The 21,654-nt window shown below is 41.9% G+C and overlaps 1 protein-coding gene across 2 annotated transcripts in view; it reads right to left on the bottom strand.

The window, feature by feature from the left end:
• The window catches only part of SVEP1 (sushi, von Willebrand factor type A, EGF and pentraxin domain containing 1), a 154,541-nt gene that overhangs the window by 70,731 nt on the left and 62,156 nt on the right, over positions 1 to 21,654 (bottom strand). For both annotated transcript variants that reach the window (XM_084834685.1, XM_084834684.1), the window contains exons 13-23: positions 19,414 to 19,535; positions 18,905 to 19,013; positions 18,126 to 18,317; positions 17,634 to 17,867; positions 14,124 to 14,285; positions 12,428 to 12,589; positions 11,061 to 11,222; positions 9,365 to 9,456; positions 6,210 to 6,306; positions 3,126 to 3,239; positions 892 to 1,005 (exon numbers count right to left, since the gene is read on the bottom strand). In XM_084834685.1, coding sequence (XP_084690811.1) covers positions 892 to 1,005; positions 3,126 to 3,239; positions 6,210 to 6,306; positions 9,365 to 9,456; positions 11,061 to 11,222; positions 12,428 to 12,589; positions 14,124 to 14,285; positions 17,634 to 17,867; positions 18,126 to 18,317; positions 18,905 to 19,013; positions 19,414 to 19,535 — 1,560 coding nt within the window. The remainder of the gene's footprint in view (positions 1 to 891; positions 1,006 to 3,125; positions 3,240 to 6,209; positions 6,307 to 9,364; positions 9,457 to 11,060; positions 11,223 to 12,427; positions 12,590 to 14,123; positions 14,286 to 17,633; positions 17,868 to 18,125; positions 18,318 to 18,904; positions 19,014 to 19,413; positions 19,536 to 21,654) is intronic.

Raw genomic sequence — 21,654 nt, 5'->3', positions numbered from 1 at the left:
TGGACTATAAGGAAGGCTGAGCGCCGAAGAATTGATGCTTTCGAACTGTGGTGCTGTAGAAGTCTCTTACGAGTCCTCTGGACTGCAAGGCGGTCAAATCAGTCAATCCTAAAGGAAATCAACCCTGAGTGCTCATTGGAAGGACAGAGACTGAAGCTGAAGTTCAAATATTTTGGCCACCTAATGCGAAGAGAAAACTCTCTGGAAAAGACCCTGATGCTGGGAAAGACTGAAGGCAAAAGGAGAAGGGGACGGCAGAGAATGAGATGGCTAGATAGCATCACCGATGCAATGAACATGAACTTGAGCACACTCTGGGAGAGAGCGGAGGACCGGAAGGCCTGGCGTGCTATGGTCCATGGGGTCACGAAGAGTCGGACACGACTTAACGACTGAACAACAACAATTTTTTTATATGACTAAATAAACGTCAAAAAATCCTCTAACCAGTCCTTCGATATAATACACTGGGTGAAGTTATTTAGGAAATGCAGGAATCAATTTTGCTAGCATATTAAATTAATGTTTGCCAACCTTTGTTTTTTCATATAAAAGATCTCTTATTTATAATCTTAAGGAAGTGCAGAAGTCTTAAATGATGAAAGCTATACTTTCACCTCTTTTTTTAAAATGAAAGTTGAAATCCCTCCAGTCAAGATCCTGCAGGCAATGCATTGAGGGTTGTATGAGACTGACAACATCTGGAGTAGGGCTTCCCAGGGTGAAAAAAAACAGCCTAGCTTGCCTTTTACAGCATGTCAGCAGGTGAAACTCACATGGATGTAAGCATTATCTCTGCTAACATTTGCAAATAAAGCTACTATTAAAGGCATAGGAACAAGGACCAATAAAAAGTTGGCAACTGTTAATACAAGCCAACAGATCACTTACCTGTGAATCCTTCTGCACACAAGCACCGATAAGAATTGATATCATCAACACAGACTGCTTCATTCAGGCATGGATTTGAACTGCATTCATTTATATCTTCTTCACATAGTAAGCCTTCAAGCAATAATGGTTACATTGTATGTTAACAACATGTACGTACATATTTACAAGCTCACACACATGGACTTACACAACTTATTAGCCATAAGTACTCATGTTTTGATAACCCCCTCATTTTCACCATGCCAAGCAAGTAGCAAAACATTGAGATTTATTGAGCCCCTGATGAGCTGCATCTGGCTTGATTGCTCACAAGTTATGCAGGAACGCTCTATGGCATGAAATAACATGTTTTAGAAAATACCTTTAATGCAGGGGTGCACAGCCCTGAGGGCTGCATGTGATGCTGGCTCAGAGGTTGGGGGGCCTCGCACAAACACACACCAGCAATCCTGATACATATTTCTCTTTCCTTGCTGCTAGCAGTGGAAAGAATAATCTGTATCTGTGGGACTGAATAGAGAGTACACGCAGGGGGAATTTGGTGGTGCTGGCATCTGGGCACCCATGGGGGGGGGCTACATTAAAGACCTTAGGGGTGCAAGCAGCCACTGGGGCACAGGCTGTGCAGCACTGCTTAAAGTGCTGTGTTTTTCTATTTACACAAAGAGGACTTCAACTCAATGTTCCAGTTCAGATGTAATGCTAAACCATGGGAATGAGTCTTGGTGAGACTTGGGCCTGCTTGCTCCCCCTTTCCCTCTCTTCCTATGGTATAGTCATGAGAAAAAGACTGAAAGCAACCACAGCCATTTTTAAATTAACTGTAGTTTACTTCCAAAACAGACAAATGGTGGATAGTTTTAAACTATGCTTAGTGAACAAACCAGGATCAGAAACCACAGCCTGGTTGTTTCAATAAACCATAGTTTAAACTAACCGCAGTCCACTGTTGTTGAGGCATAACAAGAAACCATGATTAATTAAAAATAATAATTTATGTTTGCATTGAGCAAACATAATTGAGAGAAATTATGGCTTAGAGATAAAGTAAGTGACTGAAAGCTCATTTTTACTGTATAATTGTACAAGGTTGTATAATCTTAGAAAGGGGCATGGATGTGAGGGGGTATGACTGTGAAGGGACCCTGCACTTCTGAATTTGCCACTACACTACGGGCACTCTCCATAATGTAAGGCTTTCCAACATGTCACTTAGATCTGGTCTGCACATATCACTAATCCATGGTTTCTTTAACCCATGGTTAATCCATGGCTTGTTGTCCTACCCAAGGTTTTTCTGGAAGATAAGCGAACAAACCATGGTTTGTTTCCTTAAACTCTGGGTTGTTTCTTTCCCTCCTCCTTTGCCCGCTCCCTCCCTGTATCCCAGATGCTTTTGCAGTACTGTAGTACTGGCATGTAGAGCAGCTGGTTTTTTTGACTGATCTTGCCTGCCATCTCCATAGCCTCGCAAAACAACCCATGATTCTGGATTCACATGTAATGACAATGCACGGTATAAACAACCGAGAGTTCACAAGCCAACAAAAAACTACGGTTTCTCTTTCTGGGTTGTTTGTGGTTAACAAACCATTGTGGTTTTAATGCTTTTATATTTTATGTTGTTTTATCCTGTGCTTTTTGGTTTTAATTTTTGTGAACTGCCAAAAGAGCTTCGGCTATTGGGTGGTAAAGAAATGAAATGAATGAATGAATGAATGAATGAATAAAATTTGTTAGATCAGCTGGGATTGCACATCATGACAACCCAGAATCCAACAGCCCATGGGTTAAGTAAACCATTTGTGAACCAGGTCTTGGAGTTTTCCAGCCGCAACCCACCCTTCTCCAGGCCCCTGGAATGCAAGCTACCCTCACAAAAAGCACAAATATTATGCATGCTGGGGCCCTGGAAGGGCATGCTTTGAGATAAGCATGCTTGGATTGCAGCCTTTTATTTAAATGTCAGAGGCTGTAACCACTTATGCAGATATTTTTGAATAATCAAAACTATATAAACACACACTGTCAGATCACACTTCTTGTATATTGCAGCAATAAAAAAATATACTAAAGGCTTCCTCATCAGTTCACTGAAGGGGTTCAATCTCTGCAAAAGAAAATAATCCATAGAAGGCAAGATATTTTAAAGATGAAACAAATATGACCCACACTTTTTTTTTTTTTAAGTTTGCAACCCAGAGTTGATGCCTTAGTTCATCGTTTGTCACCTGAGTAGCCTGGCTGGCAATGGCAAATGAATGTTGCAGTGCCATCCTTGCAAATCCCTTTGTTGAGACAGGGGGATGGCTTGCACTCATCAATCTCCTTTTCACATTTTAAGCCTAGAATACAACCCAAAACAACACAAAGAAAAGTATATTTGGATTACTAAAAAATAAATGAAAGCAAAACAAAAATTCAAATAAATATAAAATAAATATATATTTTTTAATGTTTAAACATAATTAGTTAGACGGGACATATGAAATTGGGCTACATGAAAACCACACGCCATCATCCAGCAAATGTTATGGGACATGCAATCTAATCCCATACATGCCTATTCAGAAGTGGGTCCTATTGAGTTTGCTGGCACTTACTCCCAAGAAGGTGTATATAATGGATGGGTTAACGTAAAGCTTGCGGGATCTACTTCATTTTTTTACAAGAACCCTGCTAGGGATGGAGGAGAATTTCTCCCCGAAACTTCGGGGGGCCAAGTGCCAACGCATTCGGTCCTCCGAAGGTTGTTCGGGGAGAAATTCTCCACCCCCCCCGCCCCCCCCGGGATGGGACTTACCTTTCACGAATGTCCCTCCCGGCGGCGGGTCCCGGCGGCGGTTCGGCAGGTCTTCGTCAGGGGTGGGGGCGGCAGCCGGTCTTTCGACCGGCTGCCGCCGCCACCATTCCAAGAAAAGTAAAAAAGAAAAACACGCCCCTGTGATAGGCTACGTAACGATTAACGTAGCCTATCACGGCTAGATTTGCAAAGTCAGCCGTGATAGGCTACGTTAATCGTCACGTAGCCTATCACGGGAAACTTTAAAAAAAAAAGAAAAGAAAGCGCGTACGGCTAATGGCGGCCCCCATAGGGAGCCGCCATTCACGTTCCTTATTTGGTCCCTGTAGTCTACGTAAATCTTTACGTAGACTACGGCGAAAATAAGGACAACGCAAATAGCGTTGCCCTTATTTTTGCCGTAGTCTACGTAAATCTTTACGTAGACTACAGGGACCAAATAAGGAACGTGAATGGCGGCTCCCTATGGGGGCCGCCATTTGCGTACGCACTTTTTTTTTTAAGTCACCCGTGATAGGCTACGTGATGATTAACGTAGCCTATCACGGCTGACTTTGCAGATCTAGCCGTGATAGGCTACGTTAATCGTTACGTAGGCTATCACAGGGGCGTTTTTTTTTTCTTTTGAAGTTCGCGGCCGGGGAGACGGGGCGCTTCTCCCCCGCCTGAATTTCGGCCGGGCGAGGCGGGAAGCCTCCCCCCCGGCTTGAATTTCGGCCGGGCGAGGAGGGAAGCCTCCACCCCCTGGCCTGAACTTCGGGGGGAGCAGTGAAGCGCCTCCCCCCCACCGCGAAGCAAGCTGCGAGACCAGGTAAGTGACTTTCGTGCATCCCTACTGAGATCCATCAACTAGAACCAGGTGCAAAGTACATACATTTTGAATTAAAGAATTCTGAGCCCAGGAATTTGTTTTGAGTACCAGAACTGAATGGAGCTTAGAGTTGTTCCACACCCAATGTTCTTCATTTCAGCACTACAGGTTTTTTCAGGAGTGAGAGAAGTCATTTAATTGTTCCCATTGTTAAGTAATTGGGAGTGAGAAATCTTTGCCAATCTACTGTAAATCATTGGAGACCTATCAGTAGATCCTGAACTACCTTGTGCTCAATGATGGTGTATAGGATTGTAGCCTAAGCTGGCAAACTATACTCCAGGGTGGGAAACCTGTGGCTTTTCAGATGTTTAGGCCTACAACTCCCATCAGCCCTATCTAGCTTAGCCAATGGTGAGGGATGATGGGAGTTGTAGGCCAAAATGTCTGGAGGGCCACAAGTTCCCAACTCCTGCTGTAAATGTGTCTGAGTAAACACACACAGCCTCAAGCTGCACAGCCCACTAATACCAATGGAACAAATTAATAATGACTTAACCATTGGCACTGTTTTCAGTGGGAGTTCAGTCACAAAATATTTTAGCTGTCTCAGAACCTTCAGTACCAATGAGGAAATACTGACACAGAGCTCAAGCTCAATATATTGCCTAACACTAAGTAAGTTTCTCACCTATAAGTAAAGACACTAGTTCTCAATTCACAGATGTCATTGAAACTGCTATGGTGTAACAGAAGAAAAGAAAAGAGGAATATTGCCACAAAAAAGAAATGCAAAAAGCAGGGGATTTGCAAGCCTATAGGCTAATAACAAGAACTCAGTGGCTTGGATTCAAAGATGTCCTTCCGTCAGCACAAAGTCTCTTTCACTCATGGAATAGTTTAATAAATGACCCCAAATCCAGAGAAATTCTTACATTTTCACTAGCTCTTTCTCAATATCTTCTACTGGCTCACCTAAGGGCGCAATCGTATGGGGATAGGTGGCCGCCCCCGAACTCAGAGGCGACCACCTATCCAGTGCAGGGCAGGAGAAGCACAGAGGGGATCATTCCCTCTGTGCTTCTCCTGCCCTCCATTTGCAGCTTGACAGCCGATTTTGGCTGTCTAGCCGTGGGAAGGAGGAGCGGGGGAGGGGGCAGCCGGATGACACACAGGATGTGTCATACCAGCATTTCTGCCTTCTCCACCCCAGAACGCCCTGTTTTGGCCGCTCCGTGCTCCTCCTCTGAGCACAGGGCCATTCCGTGCTGCCTGCGAGGCAGCGCAGAAGTGGGGGAAGGTCGCTTCTCTGGGAACCGACCTCAGAGCGCGGGCTCTGAGGTCGGTTCCCGGAAATCCACATATGCTATGGCCGTCTAGCCGCTGAATAGCAGCCATAGGATTGCTCCCACCATATATAAGCTACAGCCCATTTCTTCCATATTCACTGTGTTTCTCATACTGTAATGCCACACTGGAAAAAATTATGGCATTGCACTACAAAAATTTTTCTGCTAGCACCTCCCTGAGAGTTGACAAAAAACGCTAATATATTTTCTCCTCCCACTCACAGGTCTTTGAATCAAAACCAGTATGTCCATCATGTATAGACCTTCTTTAAGGTTCATCACTTACTATTTGAAATGTACTTTGCAAAAACTGCCTCAGGGTGTTAGACAATATTCCAGCACTATTAGTTACCTTCGTATCCTGGTGGGCACATACAGATATACCCACTTCCAACTTGTTTGCAAGTTCCTCTGTTATGACATGGTTGTAAGAAACACTCATGGAAGACCTGTTGCCAATAGAGAGATCACAATTTATTAAGAAAGCAAAAATGCAAAGAAAACCCTACCTATTCAACTTCAAGCAATAAACTAGCTCATCCTTCCCAATAGTCCGCTAAGTGGATAGGTGCTTCAGATATAACATTATTCTAAATATCTCCACTGTCGCATCTGCCCACAACACGGTCACAATATCACTGTCATATTATCATAACACCAGGTTTTACAATCTGCTGCTAATACAGCAATCCTTTATTTAGCGGTGCAAGAAGTATTGAGCCTGGGCCATTCTTCATGATAATTATTAAGAGGCTGCTTCCACACTAGAGACCTTTAATATTGCTGAAGTACTGCTTTTCTGCAATCAGCTAGAACTGGAATTGAAACAGTGGTTCCACACAGCACTTAATCTAGGGCAGTAGTATTCAGTAATGTCTTTCCCCATGGCCAAGATCCTACTACAATGCTTATTTACAAGGAAATCTTATCTAGCAAAGATCCCCTGCAGTGTTAATAAAAAGTTTCTTCCCTGAAGGTTCTGCCCTGCTTCCTGTTCAATGCAGGAGGGAGATAAATTTGATATTGACCCTTAATTAGTCAGCTTACATTCCAAACATAAGTCCATGGGGTCATAATTACTAGTTTCCTTCCATTATATTTCTTTTCATTCTTACACAACAAAATCACACTATTTCACTATAAAAGAACTAAAACAGAAATTATGAAAGAAACCCAACAATATAACCCCCACCCCTATCCTGTGTGAGGAATAGAAGCTGACTAATTAAGGAGAAATTAATCACTAATTCCCGAGCAGCACAGTACAGCAAGCAATAAAATGAGCCTTCAAGGAGGAGACTTTTAATTAAAGGCACAATAGCCCTTAAAAGCCTCAATAAGGCAGGAGCCTCTAATATTTCTGGGCCCATGGGCACATTTCGCATTCTGAAAAAGGTCCCTGGGCCCCACCACAAATTGTCTGCTCTAGGGGGTGGGTGGGGAGGCCCAATGACAAAAATGTTGGCAGCACCCTTCTTATCTGTGTGTGTGTGTGTATGAATGGTCTCTCTCACTCTCTCTCTCTCTCTGGCTCTTTTCTCTCTTACCTTCTCTTCTCTCTCTGGCTCTATTTTTTCTGTCTCTCTCTTTCCCTCTCTTTCTCTTTGGCTCCACTTGCCCCCATGCCCATAATCTCTTTGGTTCCTCTTTCTTTCTCTGTCTGGTCCCTTTTTCTCCCCACTCTCTTTGGTCCCTCTTTGTTTCTCTCTCTCTTTGGCTCCTCTTTTCCTCTTTCTCTCTCTCCCTGTTCCCATGTAAGTGAATGGAGCAATTTCTCAATCAACTTGCATGAGGCAAGAAAAAGCCTCCATGCAGAAAATTGCCTGGTAGGGGTGAAGGTCGCTCCATTGACTTGGATGGGTAAAGTGCCCCCCCCCCCGGCTGAAAATCAGCTAGAGTGGGGGAGATGGTTATTCCCTACCAAGGACCCTTTTGTCCCAAGGGTCCTTGGTGGGGGGTGGACTTTGCCCTCCTCCAGCCATTTTTCTGCAGGGAGGACTCCCCCCCTTCCCATTTAATTTAATGGGCAAATTGCTCCATCAGCTTGAATAGGGAGGGGAAGAGCCTCCATGCCAAAAATCAGCAAGAGCGGGCAGTGAAGGTCATCCCCCCAACCAGGTATCATGTTTCCCCATGGTTCCTTGGAGGGGGGTGCACTTCGCCCTCCTCCAGCCATTTTTATGGCAAGGAGGATTCCCCCCCCCCACCGCCCCCGTACAAGTGAATGGAGGAATCACTCCATTCAGTTGCAGAGGGGGGAAATAGCTTGGTGGGCACCTCAGCAGTGGTGCCTGTGGATGCCACGTTGGAAACCTCTGCAGAAGTGCATGGCTTGTCCATACAGGGCAGGCTTGGTGCATCAACTGCGTTTTACTGCAAAAAAATTGCCACAAGTCAAGTTTGAAAAAAATATGAGGACAACACAGAAAGCCCTGGAATACAACTATTTGGAAAGGCATTGCTGGGTTTCTAAAAAAAAAAAGAAAAGAAAATTTTCCAGAGATAAGGGTGAGTGTGGAAGCAGCAAGGAATTATTCAATATCTACGTCAACTGCTTTCCAAATCTCTTGGCCTTAGCTTGGCAAAGCTTTCTTACAATGTCTCAGAAACACTGGCAGAGTTCCAATGTTGAAACATTCAATGAATGCAAAAATAAAAAATAAAAAGTGCAAGTGTGTTTTAATCTCAAGATTTATCATTAGCCACCTCGAACACCATTTTTTGGGCAGAAAGGTGGGATATAAATTAAATATATAAACAAACAAACGCATTTCAAGAATGTGAATTACTCCTATTTAGTTGCATAAGATTCATATGCTTGATGGTTTGTCTGGCTTCATGCAATTTGAACGTTGAGTTAAATCCAGCATTTTTGCATTGCCTGAAATCTACCTCATAATTTCAACTGCTTGGATTGCAATTCAAGACACACTGATCGAACAGCGAGAACTGTACTGCTCACCTGGGTTTTCATAAGCTGAGCTAAATGGCGGTGAGGGAGAAAGATTCTGAGGACAATGAGGGAGAAAATGAAGAACAAAATAGCACCATGAATAATAGCATTGAAAAAACAAAAATATGTTTGCGATGAGTGTTGAAAAGCACTAAAAATGGAAGGCACTTTTTGACACACATATTTTGGCTCGGGTCTACAACAGTAAACTGTGTGCCAAAATTGTAGACAGCCAGTGAGCTGTGGTTAGAAAGTTGTACTATGACTTGGGAGATCCAGATTCCAATCCCCACTTAGTCATGAAGCTCATTGGGTGACCTTGGGCCACTCTCTTTCTCTCAGCTTCACCTACATTCACAGCATTGTTGTGAAGATAAAATGGAGGTGTCTGTGAACCATGTACACTGCCTTGAGTTCCTTGGAGGAAAGGTGGGATATAATGAAATGAAATGATGATGATATTGCAGGAGGCAACAACTATTTAATATTCACACAAGATGTTTTTACTTTTAATACTAATGCCAACTTCAGAAAATTATGGTATTTGTCCTTGCCTGGCTGCTGACTTTGTATTCCTTGCTGATACTTTCTGGAGCGACTGGCATCACTACGCTGTCCTCTGCTGCAGAGAAAGTAGAGCCAAAACCTAAATGGGATTGACATGAAAGCAGCTGTAAAAATTCCACTGACATGGTCCCTTGAGTCAAGGTTGTGACATAATCAATGATGCAGTAATGGAAACAGGATCCAACTTGATTTGTGGGGATATAGATAGAGATATTCAAGCTTGAATCAATTATACATTCAATTAAAACATGATCAGCAATAGCAATAAACGTGTTGCTCTGCCTCAACTGGACTCAGACCTCTGTCATCTTTCAGTTGAATCTTAAATCACAGAACTTCTGGGAGCCACCAGGTTATTTAGAGCCAACTAGGTGTGACTGTGGCACAGCTGTGTGTTTAAATGAGGATCTGGCCCACAGATGTTTAAAAATGTGGCTATTTTAATAGAAAAATCTGAACACTGATGAGCAACACTGAACCCTCTCCTCCTACACACCATACTACCATCACATCTAGTTTGGTACTTGGTTCAATACCCAAACTCACAAAAACATTTCAGTTTAAAGATTGAGCCTTTTAGTTCCTAGAGATGTTTGTCAATGCAAGCTCAATTAAAATGAATGGGCCTTGTGCTACTAGAGAGCTTTGGCAATGTCTGCATAAGAAGCTACCATGATGGAGGTAAGGCTCTTTAACTGCTTAAAATAATTATCCTCATCCAAAGTACCCTAGAAAGGATGGCAACGAAGTGGCTGCAAATTCCTCATGGGCATCAAGTACTTACTCACTTTGGCTGCCAAGATCAGTGTAGAAGAGCTTCTATGGGCCAAAAGCAGTGTTTTAAAATCCTCCTCTATACCTAGGTTTTATACATTAAATCACTTGCACTGAATTAAAAATGTTCTCAAAGTACCTAAGGTCATTGCAGATTGAAGCCAGAGAAAATATGGGGTTGGATCCAATGGTGTCGTTCTACCAGTGGAAGGGAAAAAGCTGGTGGAACCGATTTCCCCTTTCCCCCTGCAGCCCCCTACATGCCCCCGCCTCCAGTCAGTTCTAGGGGAAATTCCAGATGACATGTGGAGGGTACTCAGGGGGCTGCAGGCAGGAAAAGGGGACAGAGTAGTTCTGTTATGCGAGCAGACAACCACTCAGGTAACTGTTGGATTTAATGCCTGGACTGTACCCAGAATAAGGGAACAAAAACAGAGCTAAACACATGGAAGAAAACCACAACTTTTTTAGCAGCCTGCCACACAAGCATCCCAAAACTTTTGAGGACAGGACTCAGGACTGTTAGTTCCCAGCCTATCTGCTAGGTAAAGATTAGGAGAAGAATGGTCTGTGACAAAGGAAAAGGCAGGTTCATTACTGTTGTCTTTAACCATTCCTCTGAAAGTTGAGGCTGCTAATCCATCTGGCCACAGTCCCATAAAGATGCCCCTTTCTGTTCATTGCTGTCCCACTCCTTTTGTTCCTGACCTACGTAGAAAGTGGCATGAGACCTGGGCAGCTGGTTCCTCCCTGTCTACCATGTCCCAGTGAGGGAATCCAGCTTCTCTTTAAACATGGGAACGTCCATTAGTAAGACTGTGTGGAGAAAGAGTCCATCCTTCCTACTATGTATCTTTCATTGTTATTTTTATTGCCAATTTTTCACATTCATTAGAGAAAATAACTTACTTGAGCAGTCCATCATAGATCTGGCACCAATCACTGTGGTAGTCCCATAAAATGGGCAAGAGAGGCAGTAGGACTTTCCTGGGTCAGGCTGATAATAGTCCCTGGGGCAGGGGTGGCAAGGCATTAAACCAGAACGAGAGAATTCTCCAGCTGGACAAGGGACTGCAAAGTGCAAAAAATACCTCTTTTAACTTGCTATACTATCTTCCCCTCATTCGCCCATATATATAGTTCTTTTACAAAATACTGGAGACTCTTTTGATCAATGGTAAGCTTGCGTGAGCCAGAAAAAGAGAATATTCAGGATTCAGGGCCAAAGTAGATGCCTAGCACTTTTAGGGCACATTCCTATGCATGTTTAGACAGAGAAAAGGCCTACAACTCCCAGTATGCCCCAGCCAGGCATAGGATTGTGCCCTTAGGTGTTCAGTAGAGACCCAGATTACCAGGACTCTGCCAAACATCTAGTTTGGCCCTCAAGCTAACATTTACAGCCCAGTCTTACGCATGTTTATTCAGAAGTAAGTCTCACTGAGTTCAGGGGGCATATTGCCAGACAAATCTGCACAGGACTGCAAGCTTAGCCTTTGTAAAATGCCTAAGATCAAATAAACTTTCCTACATATTCTGGCAGATGTAAATTTCACATCCACAGCTGACCCTACTTTTGATCAGTACTAGCAAATCTTTCCAGAGGGCCAGAACATCCAAAGGGGTCACAAATACGAATGTGGGACACCCTTAATATATTTTTTCCACCTCTTATATGCCCTTTGGTTAGGAACTGTTGATCTTAGAACTGCACAACCTCTGACTTATCAAGCCAGACTTAGCCCATTTGCCAAGTACAGTGCCCTGTTAGTTTTTGCAATCCCACACCGGCAGCAAAAACAAGACATTTATCAGATTACAGATGGACCACCTTATTTGTCTGGCAGGTCATAATTTGTGCAGACCTGGCAGGAATCTGAGAAAAAGCAATGCAAATGAAATGCTAATTTCTCCCCAGGTTTCTGTTATGCAAAAAGCGAATAAAGGCATTCACGACACATAGGCACGATATGCTATTGTACCAGTGATAACTGCTGGAACTCACTAAGAAATGTTTGCCAAAGAAAAGAAAAAAAGACTTTGAATTTTACACACCCCTCTAAGGTGTGTTTCAGGTTTATTTCTGTATCTCTAGCATGGGTCCAGTACAACCCCAGCTTTTACTTCCCCCAGAAATTTACAGGCTTGATAAACAAGGCAGACATGATGCATGCGGCTACTCCAAAATATTCCAGTTATGCAGAGATCAGGAAAGTGGGGTTATACTTCACAGTATTTAGCAACATGCCGTTTCCCAGAATTTAGATGTCACAAACCTCCACATGCTGATATATCTACGGCTCCTCGTTTGACTGTTGACATGTTTTCCGGGCAAGAAATGCAGTGCTTAGATCCAGTTACAGGCTGATATTTGCCAAGAGGACATGATTCACAGATCTCAAGTCCATTTGGAGAATAGGTTCCCGGCTTGCACTGAGCTAATTACAGAACAACAATACATCAGAATTAAGCAATATATAGCTTCAAATATGCATCAAGGCCAACAGCCAATAATCCAATAAACCAATGGCAGAATAACCTCTAAAACAAAGTGTAACCAGCTATTTATAATCCCAAAGGCTTTGAGTATTACAACAGCTTGTAAAATCCAAACAGCACAGAGCATCTGCCACCAGTACAAATGTGTTTACAGTTAAAGCTGAATATTTTGTTTAAAATGGTCCATCTGAACCATGTACTACCCCATAGCAAAATCTGAAGCTCCAAAAACAAAGAAGCTCATTTGACGACTGGCATTGTGCTGTAACAGGTGTTTTTGATGTGGTGATTTCACCAAAAAGACAGATCACATTGGATAAATAGTTTAGGAAAAGAGCAAAGCTTGTGAACTACTTCAGGTATTTTAAAATTTTGAGCTGTAAATGTTTTAATGTTCTAAAAATTGGATTTGATTGTTTTGATTGCTGTGAATTGCCCTGGGAACCATTTATTTGAAAGGCAGTATATACATAAATAAGAAACAAAGGTTTAGGCAGAGCGATTTGTCGAAAATCCTATGCTCTATTGGTAGGTGCCTGGCAGAGCAGTTGGAGTGACAGAGTGCTATCCACCTCTCCATCCCCCTTTCTGCTTGGAGCGACAAGGCTTTAGGATCCTGTGGATCCTTGGTGCCTCCTCTCCCTACCCCGCTTCCCTCCTCATCTGCATCCTCACCCAAGTTCAGTGTTCCAACCACGGGTGGGGAAGCCACTGCAGTGCTTTCCGCAGCAGCTGGAAGGGATGTCTACATCCTTGGAGGGGGAACTCTGCAATACCCTATGGTCACTGGGGCCCTCTCCCAGGGATCATAGGACTGCTCTCTAAGACACAAATGTGTGCAAAAAGATTGAATTTCCAATATTATCCTTGCAATTCTGCAACATTTTATGGAACCACAACGAAAGAATTTTGTGTGTGTGTGTGCGCGTGTGCGCACGTGCATGCGAGTTAGTGTTTTGTGTAGTATTTGTAGCGGCATTACACATTTCTTTTCCAGCCAGCTCAACCCAGCCAATTGGTGGTCTCCTACATCTGAAAAGGCAGCTCAATACTCTTGGTGATAATATGAAGGGCTGCTCCCATTCTGTATATTTGGGGGGAAATTGGGCATTCCCCAAACATGCAGTAATCCTCAGCAGCCTAATCATCTTCAAGAATATTCTCCGAAGTGTAGGGGTGTTTCTATTTCACACATTTCTCTATCAAGTGCTGTTTTATAAATAAACCATGGAGTTATTTTAAAAACTGAATATAAATTAACAAATAAATATTGCATAATGTTGCAGTCTTCCAGATATGGGTAAGGTATCTTTATTTTAAATATTTAGGTCCAGTCTTTCCAGTCAATAATTCAAAACAGCTTATAAATATAATGTAAAAAACATAAACATTTAGAAGTGCTTATTTGCTGAAATGAAAAGCTGCATTTGAGCTGATTAAAAAATTTTTATTACATGATTGCTAATCTCTCACCTTTACATTTTGATACACTTCTGGAATGGAGATATTCAGTGTAGCTAGCAGTTGGACAGTTCTTACATTCTAACTGCCCTTCCTCATCCTGGTAAGATCCAGTCCAGCAGCTTTCACATGCATGATGTTCCAGAGAATAATAAGTACCCAAAGGGCAGTTAACTGTGTTTTAATCAGATGAAAAATGACATTAAAAGGTTAGGTATGGAACATGTAATTAAGACCTTGTCTATACTAGCTGTCTACCATGGCCTAGTTTACAAACAGCAGATAGCAAGGTAACTCAGTTTAGACTGTAGGTGGTGGTTCACATAACTGAATGCCCTTTCATGCACGCCCCCTGCCCCGCCATATGTAGAAAAACCAGGCTGAAGAATGACTAGCTGAAGCTAAGAAGCAACTCATCAGTTTCAGGATACACCAAAATACAGATAATGGGTGGGATCCAACTAATATGGACTGATATGGCTTGAGGTATCACCATTATGCAGATGACACTCATCTCTATCTTTCCTTTTCATCAAATCCTGGTGAGGCAGTGGTGTTCTGAACTGGGTGAAATAATGGACTGGATGAGGGCCAATAAACTGAGACTCAATCCAGACAAAAGGAGGTAGACTTAGCACGTGGTTCGTTTGATGTTCAACCTGTTCTGGGGGTGGGGTGGGGGGTGTACACCCCCTAAAGGTTCAGGTTTGTAGTTTGGAGGTGTTCATAGATCCAGTATTCTAGAGGCAGAGGTGGATTTGGTGGCCCAGAGCACCTTTCATCAGCTTAGGCTGATATACCAACTACATCCTTACCTGGACAGAGATAGCCTAGCTACAGTTATCCATGCTCTGGTTCCTCTTGTCTGGATTACTGCAATGTTTTATATGTGGGGCTGCCTTTGAAGAGAGTCTGAAAACTTTAGCTGGTCCAAAACAGGGCAGTGAGATTGTTAACGAGGACTGGCCAATATGATCATATTATCCCAGTACTTTTTCATCTGCACTGGCTGCCAGTCCATTTCTGGATCTGATTCAAAGTATTAACATTCAAGGTAGGGCTATGCATGTACCCCCCAACCCAATTAGGAGGCTGATTTGGGGCTCTGGATTGAGCCCCGATCCGCCTCAGACCAATTCGGACCCGATCTGACCCGATTCAGGCCCCGGATCTGAAACAAGATTTGTAAATCCGAATAAATGTAAAATTATTCAGACATTTTCCCATTGACTTGCACTGGAAAAGAGAAATGGCCATAACATTTTTAGTTTTTATGATAAATACATGAAATTTGGAGACCTGGCAGCCCTGATGGAGTTGACTGAACCTGCCAGATTTCAGACAGAAATTCAGTATGTTCAGTAGCAAGATTTGCTTGCTTTTTTCAACAAAATCTGTCAAAGCAAAGAGCTATCTTTTTCTCTTTTTTTTGCTTCCACATAAGTGCATGGAATTTGGCAACGTGGCAGCCTCTATGGAGGTGACTGAACCTGTCAAATTTCAGTCAGTTAGGTCCAGTGGCTTTTGTGCTAGCCATGCGTAAAGTTTCCCTTTCTCAAAAACTAGAACAAAAGGTAAAAAAACCTGTCAAGCCACACAGCGGATTAGGAATCCTAATCAAAAATTGTTTAAGGTAACAATTAGGAAGTCACTATCTCTAATCTCTGGTGTAGGTTTTTTTTGAAGTGCAACATAACCCCTCTCCCCTAGTACTTTCCTTTTGTCTGCCCTGAATCTGCCACTATTCAGCTTCACTGGATGACCTGAGGCTCTTCTCATAAAGGGAAGAAAAAAGTTAAACCTCTCTTTGGCTGCAGTACACATTACCTGGGAGTAAGTCATACCAAACTCAGTGGAGCTTATTTATTGCACTGCTCCACTTCTATATAATTTTATAAACCTCCCCCCCTCATTTGCCTTTCTCCAAAATTAAACAGCCCAAACATTGAAGCCTTTCTGTATAGAGGAGTTGTACCAGCCCCTGATCATTTTTGCAACCCTCTTCCCCATTTGCAAAAGGAAGGATAAGATGAAGCAAACATTTTTTTAAAATGCTTATAGCCTAGCCTGATCATATTCTTCTTGTGGTTATTTGATGTACACAAGGGAAAATGAACGACAGGCAAAATGTCTTGGAAAATCAGCAAAAGTGAGTAGGTGTAACTACTTTGTTTTTTAATGTAAGGACATGAACTTCGGGGACTTTGTATTTTTTCGTTTTTTATACGAATATAGATGAAGAGTTGAAAAATAGGAATGGAGGAAATTGAGAAGGGCCGGGCAGGGGGAGAGCAAGCAGTAAACAAAGCAAGGAAACAATCTGAAGCCTAACAGCTAGAAGAGAGAGAGAGAGAGAGAGAGAATATATATATAATCTAGAGGAAGGGTTTAAGGGAAAGGGAAGACTAAGAAATGGAACTGAGAAGGGCTGGGTACTGGAAACAACAAACAAGTAAAGCTGCACTAGCACAATCCAACAAACACTCAGCAATAAAGAACTCTCCTCCTACACTTCTACCAACTCTCTCTCACACTGAAAAACAAAAGCAAGATCTCCTGTTATATACAACCCCTCCTCCACCACTGTGATTGGGGACTGCTGGGTTAAAAGTTCAACCCTATTGGCAGCTAGAGATGTCACTTGCCAAGATTCAGTTCCCCCCTCCCAACTCCTCCTTTTCCCCTCACCAGGTGCCTATGTTGTGCTCTTTTTGGCACCAGGTGAAGACCTCCTTATACACCCAGGCATTTAAGTCTTTCAGTTTGTGTTGTTTTAAATCTGTTACTGTCTTTTAAATCTTTGCACTGCTGGTAGGTTTTATTTGGTTATTATTTTTATTTTATACTGTGGTTTTATACGTTTATATTGTATTTTATGGTTTTAATTGTTGTAAACTGCCCAGAGAACTCTGACTACTGGGTGGTATAGAACTGTAATAAATACATTAAATAATTCCTTTCACCAATAGAAAGCTTCTGTCAGCAGAATGGAGAGGGGGTGATTTCCAGTGATCCCCCCTCCTTCCTGCAGCCCCTCCCCCATCTGTTCTGGAGAACTGGAGGATTGCTGGAGCAGGTATCCAGAAGGCATAGGGAGCTGCCAGAAGAAGGGAGACTTCCTAGAAATTGCCCCTCCCCATTTCACTGCCTTCCATCAGTGGCGGGAAACTAGTTGGATTCCACCCAATAAACACTTCAGATCAACAGCACTGAATAAATGTTGCTAATGCTACACAATAAAATATTATGTATCTATGCAGAACATAGCACCAAAATGTGCAGTTACATCTGAATCCATGTAAAGAAATTGAATAGCCATGTTAAGAGAGAATTTGCCTGATCTAGATTATCCTTTTTAAAGCAGAAAGAGTTGACTGAATAGCGTAAATTGCAGATCACTAACATTCTATCATGCTGTTACCCCTGAATATGGGGAGGGGGGTATAATAACATTTATAATGTAATAAAATAAACTGGAAATATGGAATAAAATAACCGGACTTAAAACTGAATTTTGCTTACCGCACATTCGGCCCCTTAGGACGGAGCCTGGCCTGCAGAACAGGAAGGCCTTTTCAGCTTCTAGTGAGTTGGTGTCAGCTATAAGCAATTCAGAAGAAAACTGAAAAGAATACATTGGATCTTTATTAAGAGTCCTTTTCAGCCTGTTCGTGATAGTCTCCAGTGTTTTTAGAAGACGTTGCTGGTTTTCTGCTTCCAGTGTATCATTTCGTTCATCAGGCAATGGTACACTAGCTGGGATTAGGAAAAACAAACAAACCTCATACTTATACACAAAGGCTTTGCAGAGTTCACTGCCACAATGTACCATAAGAGCAGACAGAGCAAGCATGTAAAACACCTGCATTGCACAAGTTGTTAGACATCACTCTGCATATAGTGGCAAAACAACATACCACTCAAAAATCTGTCCCATTTTAAAATCAGACAGAGTACTGAGTATTTTATTCGATAAATACTTTTAAATAATGAAAAAGGATGATTTTTCCTTACCAGTGATATTAAAAATTAACTTTATTTTGTGGTCTGACATTGGCACATTCATTTTTTTGTGTCTTTTGGTCCGGGAGTGTGGCACATCCACAGAACCTGATAGGGGTTTGGGTTGTTCCTCTTCAAGAACTGCTTCGAGGAAATCATCATAGGAATAATCTAGCCGATTTGCTGCACCCCAGCCACCGGGACCTGATGGTCATGAGTAAAAAGAGGAAATATCGCAATGAAAAGAAGCAACAACTATCACGGATGCCAACGAATGTATGAAGTATTGTTAAAATGCTTTTTCTAAAAAATAAAGGAAACAACCTAGCGGCATGTACAGATCTGAGCTCACACTTCTTTGTGTCACAAGTATACAAGGTATAGGAAAGATCAGAATCTTAATTCAGCTGTCCAGCAAAGGTAAGCATAAATAAGGGCTAGCTGCACATTACAGGCAAATTAAAGTAACAGAGCCCCAACACTGTTCTTTAGAAAAAGGAGAAGCAGCTTTAGGAAGGGAGGAATTTAGAGCGGAGAACCTGCAGCAGGAAGGTGTGATTAACCCTGCCCTCCATTTCTCTACTCCAAATCATCCCCCCCACCCCCGCCACACACACACTTTTGTTCTTCCAAGATTCCAAACACGTACTTGCATAGATTTGCTAGATGGACCAAAGGTCTGAGTCAGTACCATGTTCAGAATTGCTATAGGGAATAAACTGATAGTTCCCTCTCTATACTAAGCTACTTAGGGGGTTTAGAGCTGGCAAGCAACAAAATCATTAACTTACCAATTGCAAAGCCATTTTCATAATCATAATTATATTCTAAGCAATGTTTCTGTGGAAAATCCTCCAGCCTACAGTCAACGTCATCAACATCATTGCAAAATGATGGAACCTGAAAACCATATTAAAAAAATAATAAAAACTTGAATTCACAAAGTCAACACACCAGCTTCTGTGCTTTTTTAGATAGCCATACAAAGCTTTAACTTTGCTGACATTGGCTAATTTAAATTTTCTGTTCTAATTCAGAAATAAATCTATTCCATTAGCCAGTAGCTTTCATACACTGAAAAGCAGTAAACAGGCTTGATTTGGAAATATAAACACACCATTCAAGTAGTATAAACTATTACAACAATTAAACAAGTGTCTGTATTTGAATTATAAAAGATAAAATTTACTTCTGAAATGAGATATATTGTTTTTCCTTTGTATATATTGTGTCCAACATTTTGAGGAAAAGCAATTCATTCATTAAATGTTGATTTTAAAGTGATGTATTACTAACCCACCATTTTACCAAGTGCACTCTGAAAAGCCTCCACAAAATTTTTAAGAAGATTGCTGTCATCACATCGCGTTGCTTTGTACAGCATCTCAAAGGATTTGAAACCATGATTTGCCAAACGATTCACTGAAAAACGTTGGGGAAAGATTATAGTGTAACTGCTGCAGAAAAGAATGTTAGACTGTATATTTGTATTATAATATGTTAGATATGTTACATTAAAACTTTCTGGTATCATTTGCATTAGCAAGAAATTAAGAAACTAGGGATCATTACTCTTATGGCAAAATGTATTTGACTACTGTCAGCGGGTGCACTGGGACAGGAATTGGTTATCCCAATCACACATAGTATGAACTGGTTAATGTAAGGCAGGCTGCAATCCTAAGCATATTTTCTTGGGGGAGAATGGGTATAAGCATTTGTTATTTTTTTTAAAAAACAACAGCAACTCTGAAATGAATGAGACTTTATTTCAAGTAAATGTGCTTTGAATCAGGATCCATATTTCAAACAATTAAGAAGAAAAGAATTCTGCTGACATTCCAGTATTTACTTAATAGCTAGGGATCCAATCCAGTTCCTCCCTTGGGAATGTCATTGGCAAGGTCAGTAGGAAAGGGAGAGAAAAATTCAGCTAGGGGACTGGAACATCCCCTATGCCTCTCTTAAATTACACAGCATGATTTTATTTATTCACATAGAAATAATTCCAAGAATTACGCCATAACTAGCATCCCAGTCCTAACCATGTTTATGTGGAGCTAAGTACCGCTGGCTTAATTAGAAATCCAGGCTCCAGAATGAAGACCAGGTTTCTTTTAATAATGCAGGAGAATCAACATTCTCTGACCATCAAATGACCTCTGAGATGTCCCAAATATTTGAATAACCAAAAGTTCAGATTCAGAGAAGTGTGAATTACATAATATCAGGGAAAATTTAAAATAATCAGAGTTTAAGGAGGTACAAGACGGAACACGAGGCAGGGAAGCTGCATTCAATCATGCCTGAGTTGAATCCCTAAGTTTCAGTTAACTGTACCCCTGCATACTGTTGATGTCATACAGTTACACAGCACAGGTAGGAGTCTAAGCATTAATGATGGCACAAACTGATGGTAGGGGTATGTAGAAACTAGAAATTATAGTTTCAGTAACAGTTTTAGGACAGGGGTGGGCAACATGCAGCCCTGCCCCAAATTGTTTTTTTTTTTTTAAAGGCACCCAGAACAGCCATTTTGACCCCATTAGTGCTTTGTAGCTACTACAGAGCACCAAAAGGATCATGTTAGCTTACAAACAAGCTAATTTTGACCCTTTTGGTGCTCCATAGCTGCCCCAGAAACTGTTTTTATATTATTTATTATTATTATTATTATTACTATTATTATTATTATTTTTGGCACCATGGCAGGGGGAGGTGTGATGGGAGGTGGAGGTGTGGCCTGCAGTGGAGGTCCAGGGGGCAAAAATGCCCTTCAGACCTCCTGAAGTTGCCCATCCATACACATTAGGAAAATATGAAGGAAGGAGGCAGGGAAGGTATGTAGCAGGAGTGGGCAAACATTTTTAGGTAGAGGGCTACATTAGCAGGTGGGGAATCATTTCGGGGCCACATAGGTGGGTGGGTGATCTGGTAGACATTGTGTCTACCAGACACAAAAGGCACAAAAGGACCTTCAAAAGGCTTTTGAAAAAGTCCCTCACTGAAGACTTCTGAACAAACATTAGCAGTCATGGGATAAGAGGAGAGGTCCTCTTATGGATGAGTAACTGGTTAAAGAATAGGAAGCAGAGCGTAGGAATATATGGACAATTCTCGCAATGGAGGGATTTAAATAGTGGGGTCCCCTAAGGATCTGTATTGAGACCAGTGCTTTTTAATGTGTTCAGAAATTATCTGGAGTCTGGGATGAACAATGAGGTGGGCAAGATTGTTGACACCACCACATTATTTAGAGTGACTAAAACAAAAAGGGATTGTGAACTGTTCCAAAAGGAGGTCCCACAACTGGAGCTATGGGGATTAAAATGGTAAATGTGGTTCATTGTAAGAAACTGTAAAGTGATGCACATTGGGGCAAGAAATCCTAACTTCACATATACACTAACGGAGTCTCAACTAGCAATGACCAGCTAGGAAGGGATCTGGGGGTTGTAGTGGATGGCTACAATAAAAACATTAACCCACTGTTATGAAAATGGGAAATTCCATGTTGGGGATCTTTAGGAAAGGAATCAAA

The sequence above is a fragment of the Heloderma suspectum genome, chromosome 2 (genome assembly GCF_057233095.1).
Source record: "Heloderma suspectum isolate Gila_16-S chromosome 2, 16-S_ref, whole genome shotgun sequence".
In the NCBI taxonomy this organism is placed as follows: domain Eukaryota; kingdom Metazoa; phylum Chordata; class Lepidosauria; order Squamata; family Helodermatidae; genus Heloderma; species Heloderma suspectum.
Note: the sequence above shows the minus strand (reverse complement) of the source record. Positions and strands in the feature narration are given on the sequence as shown.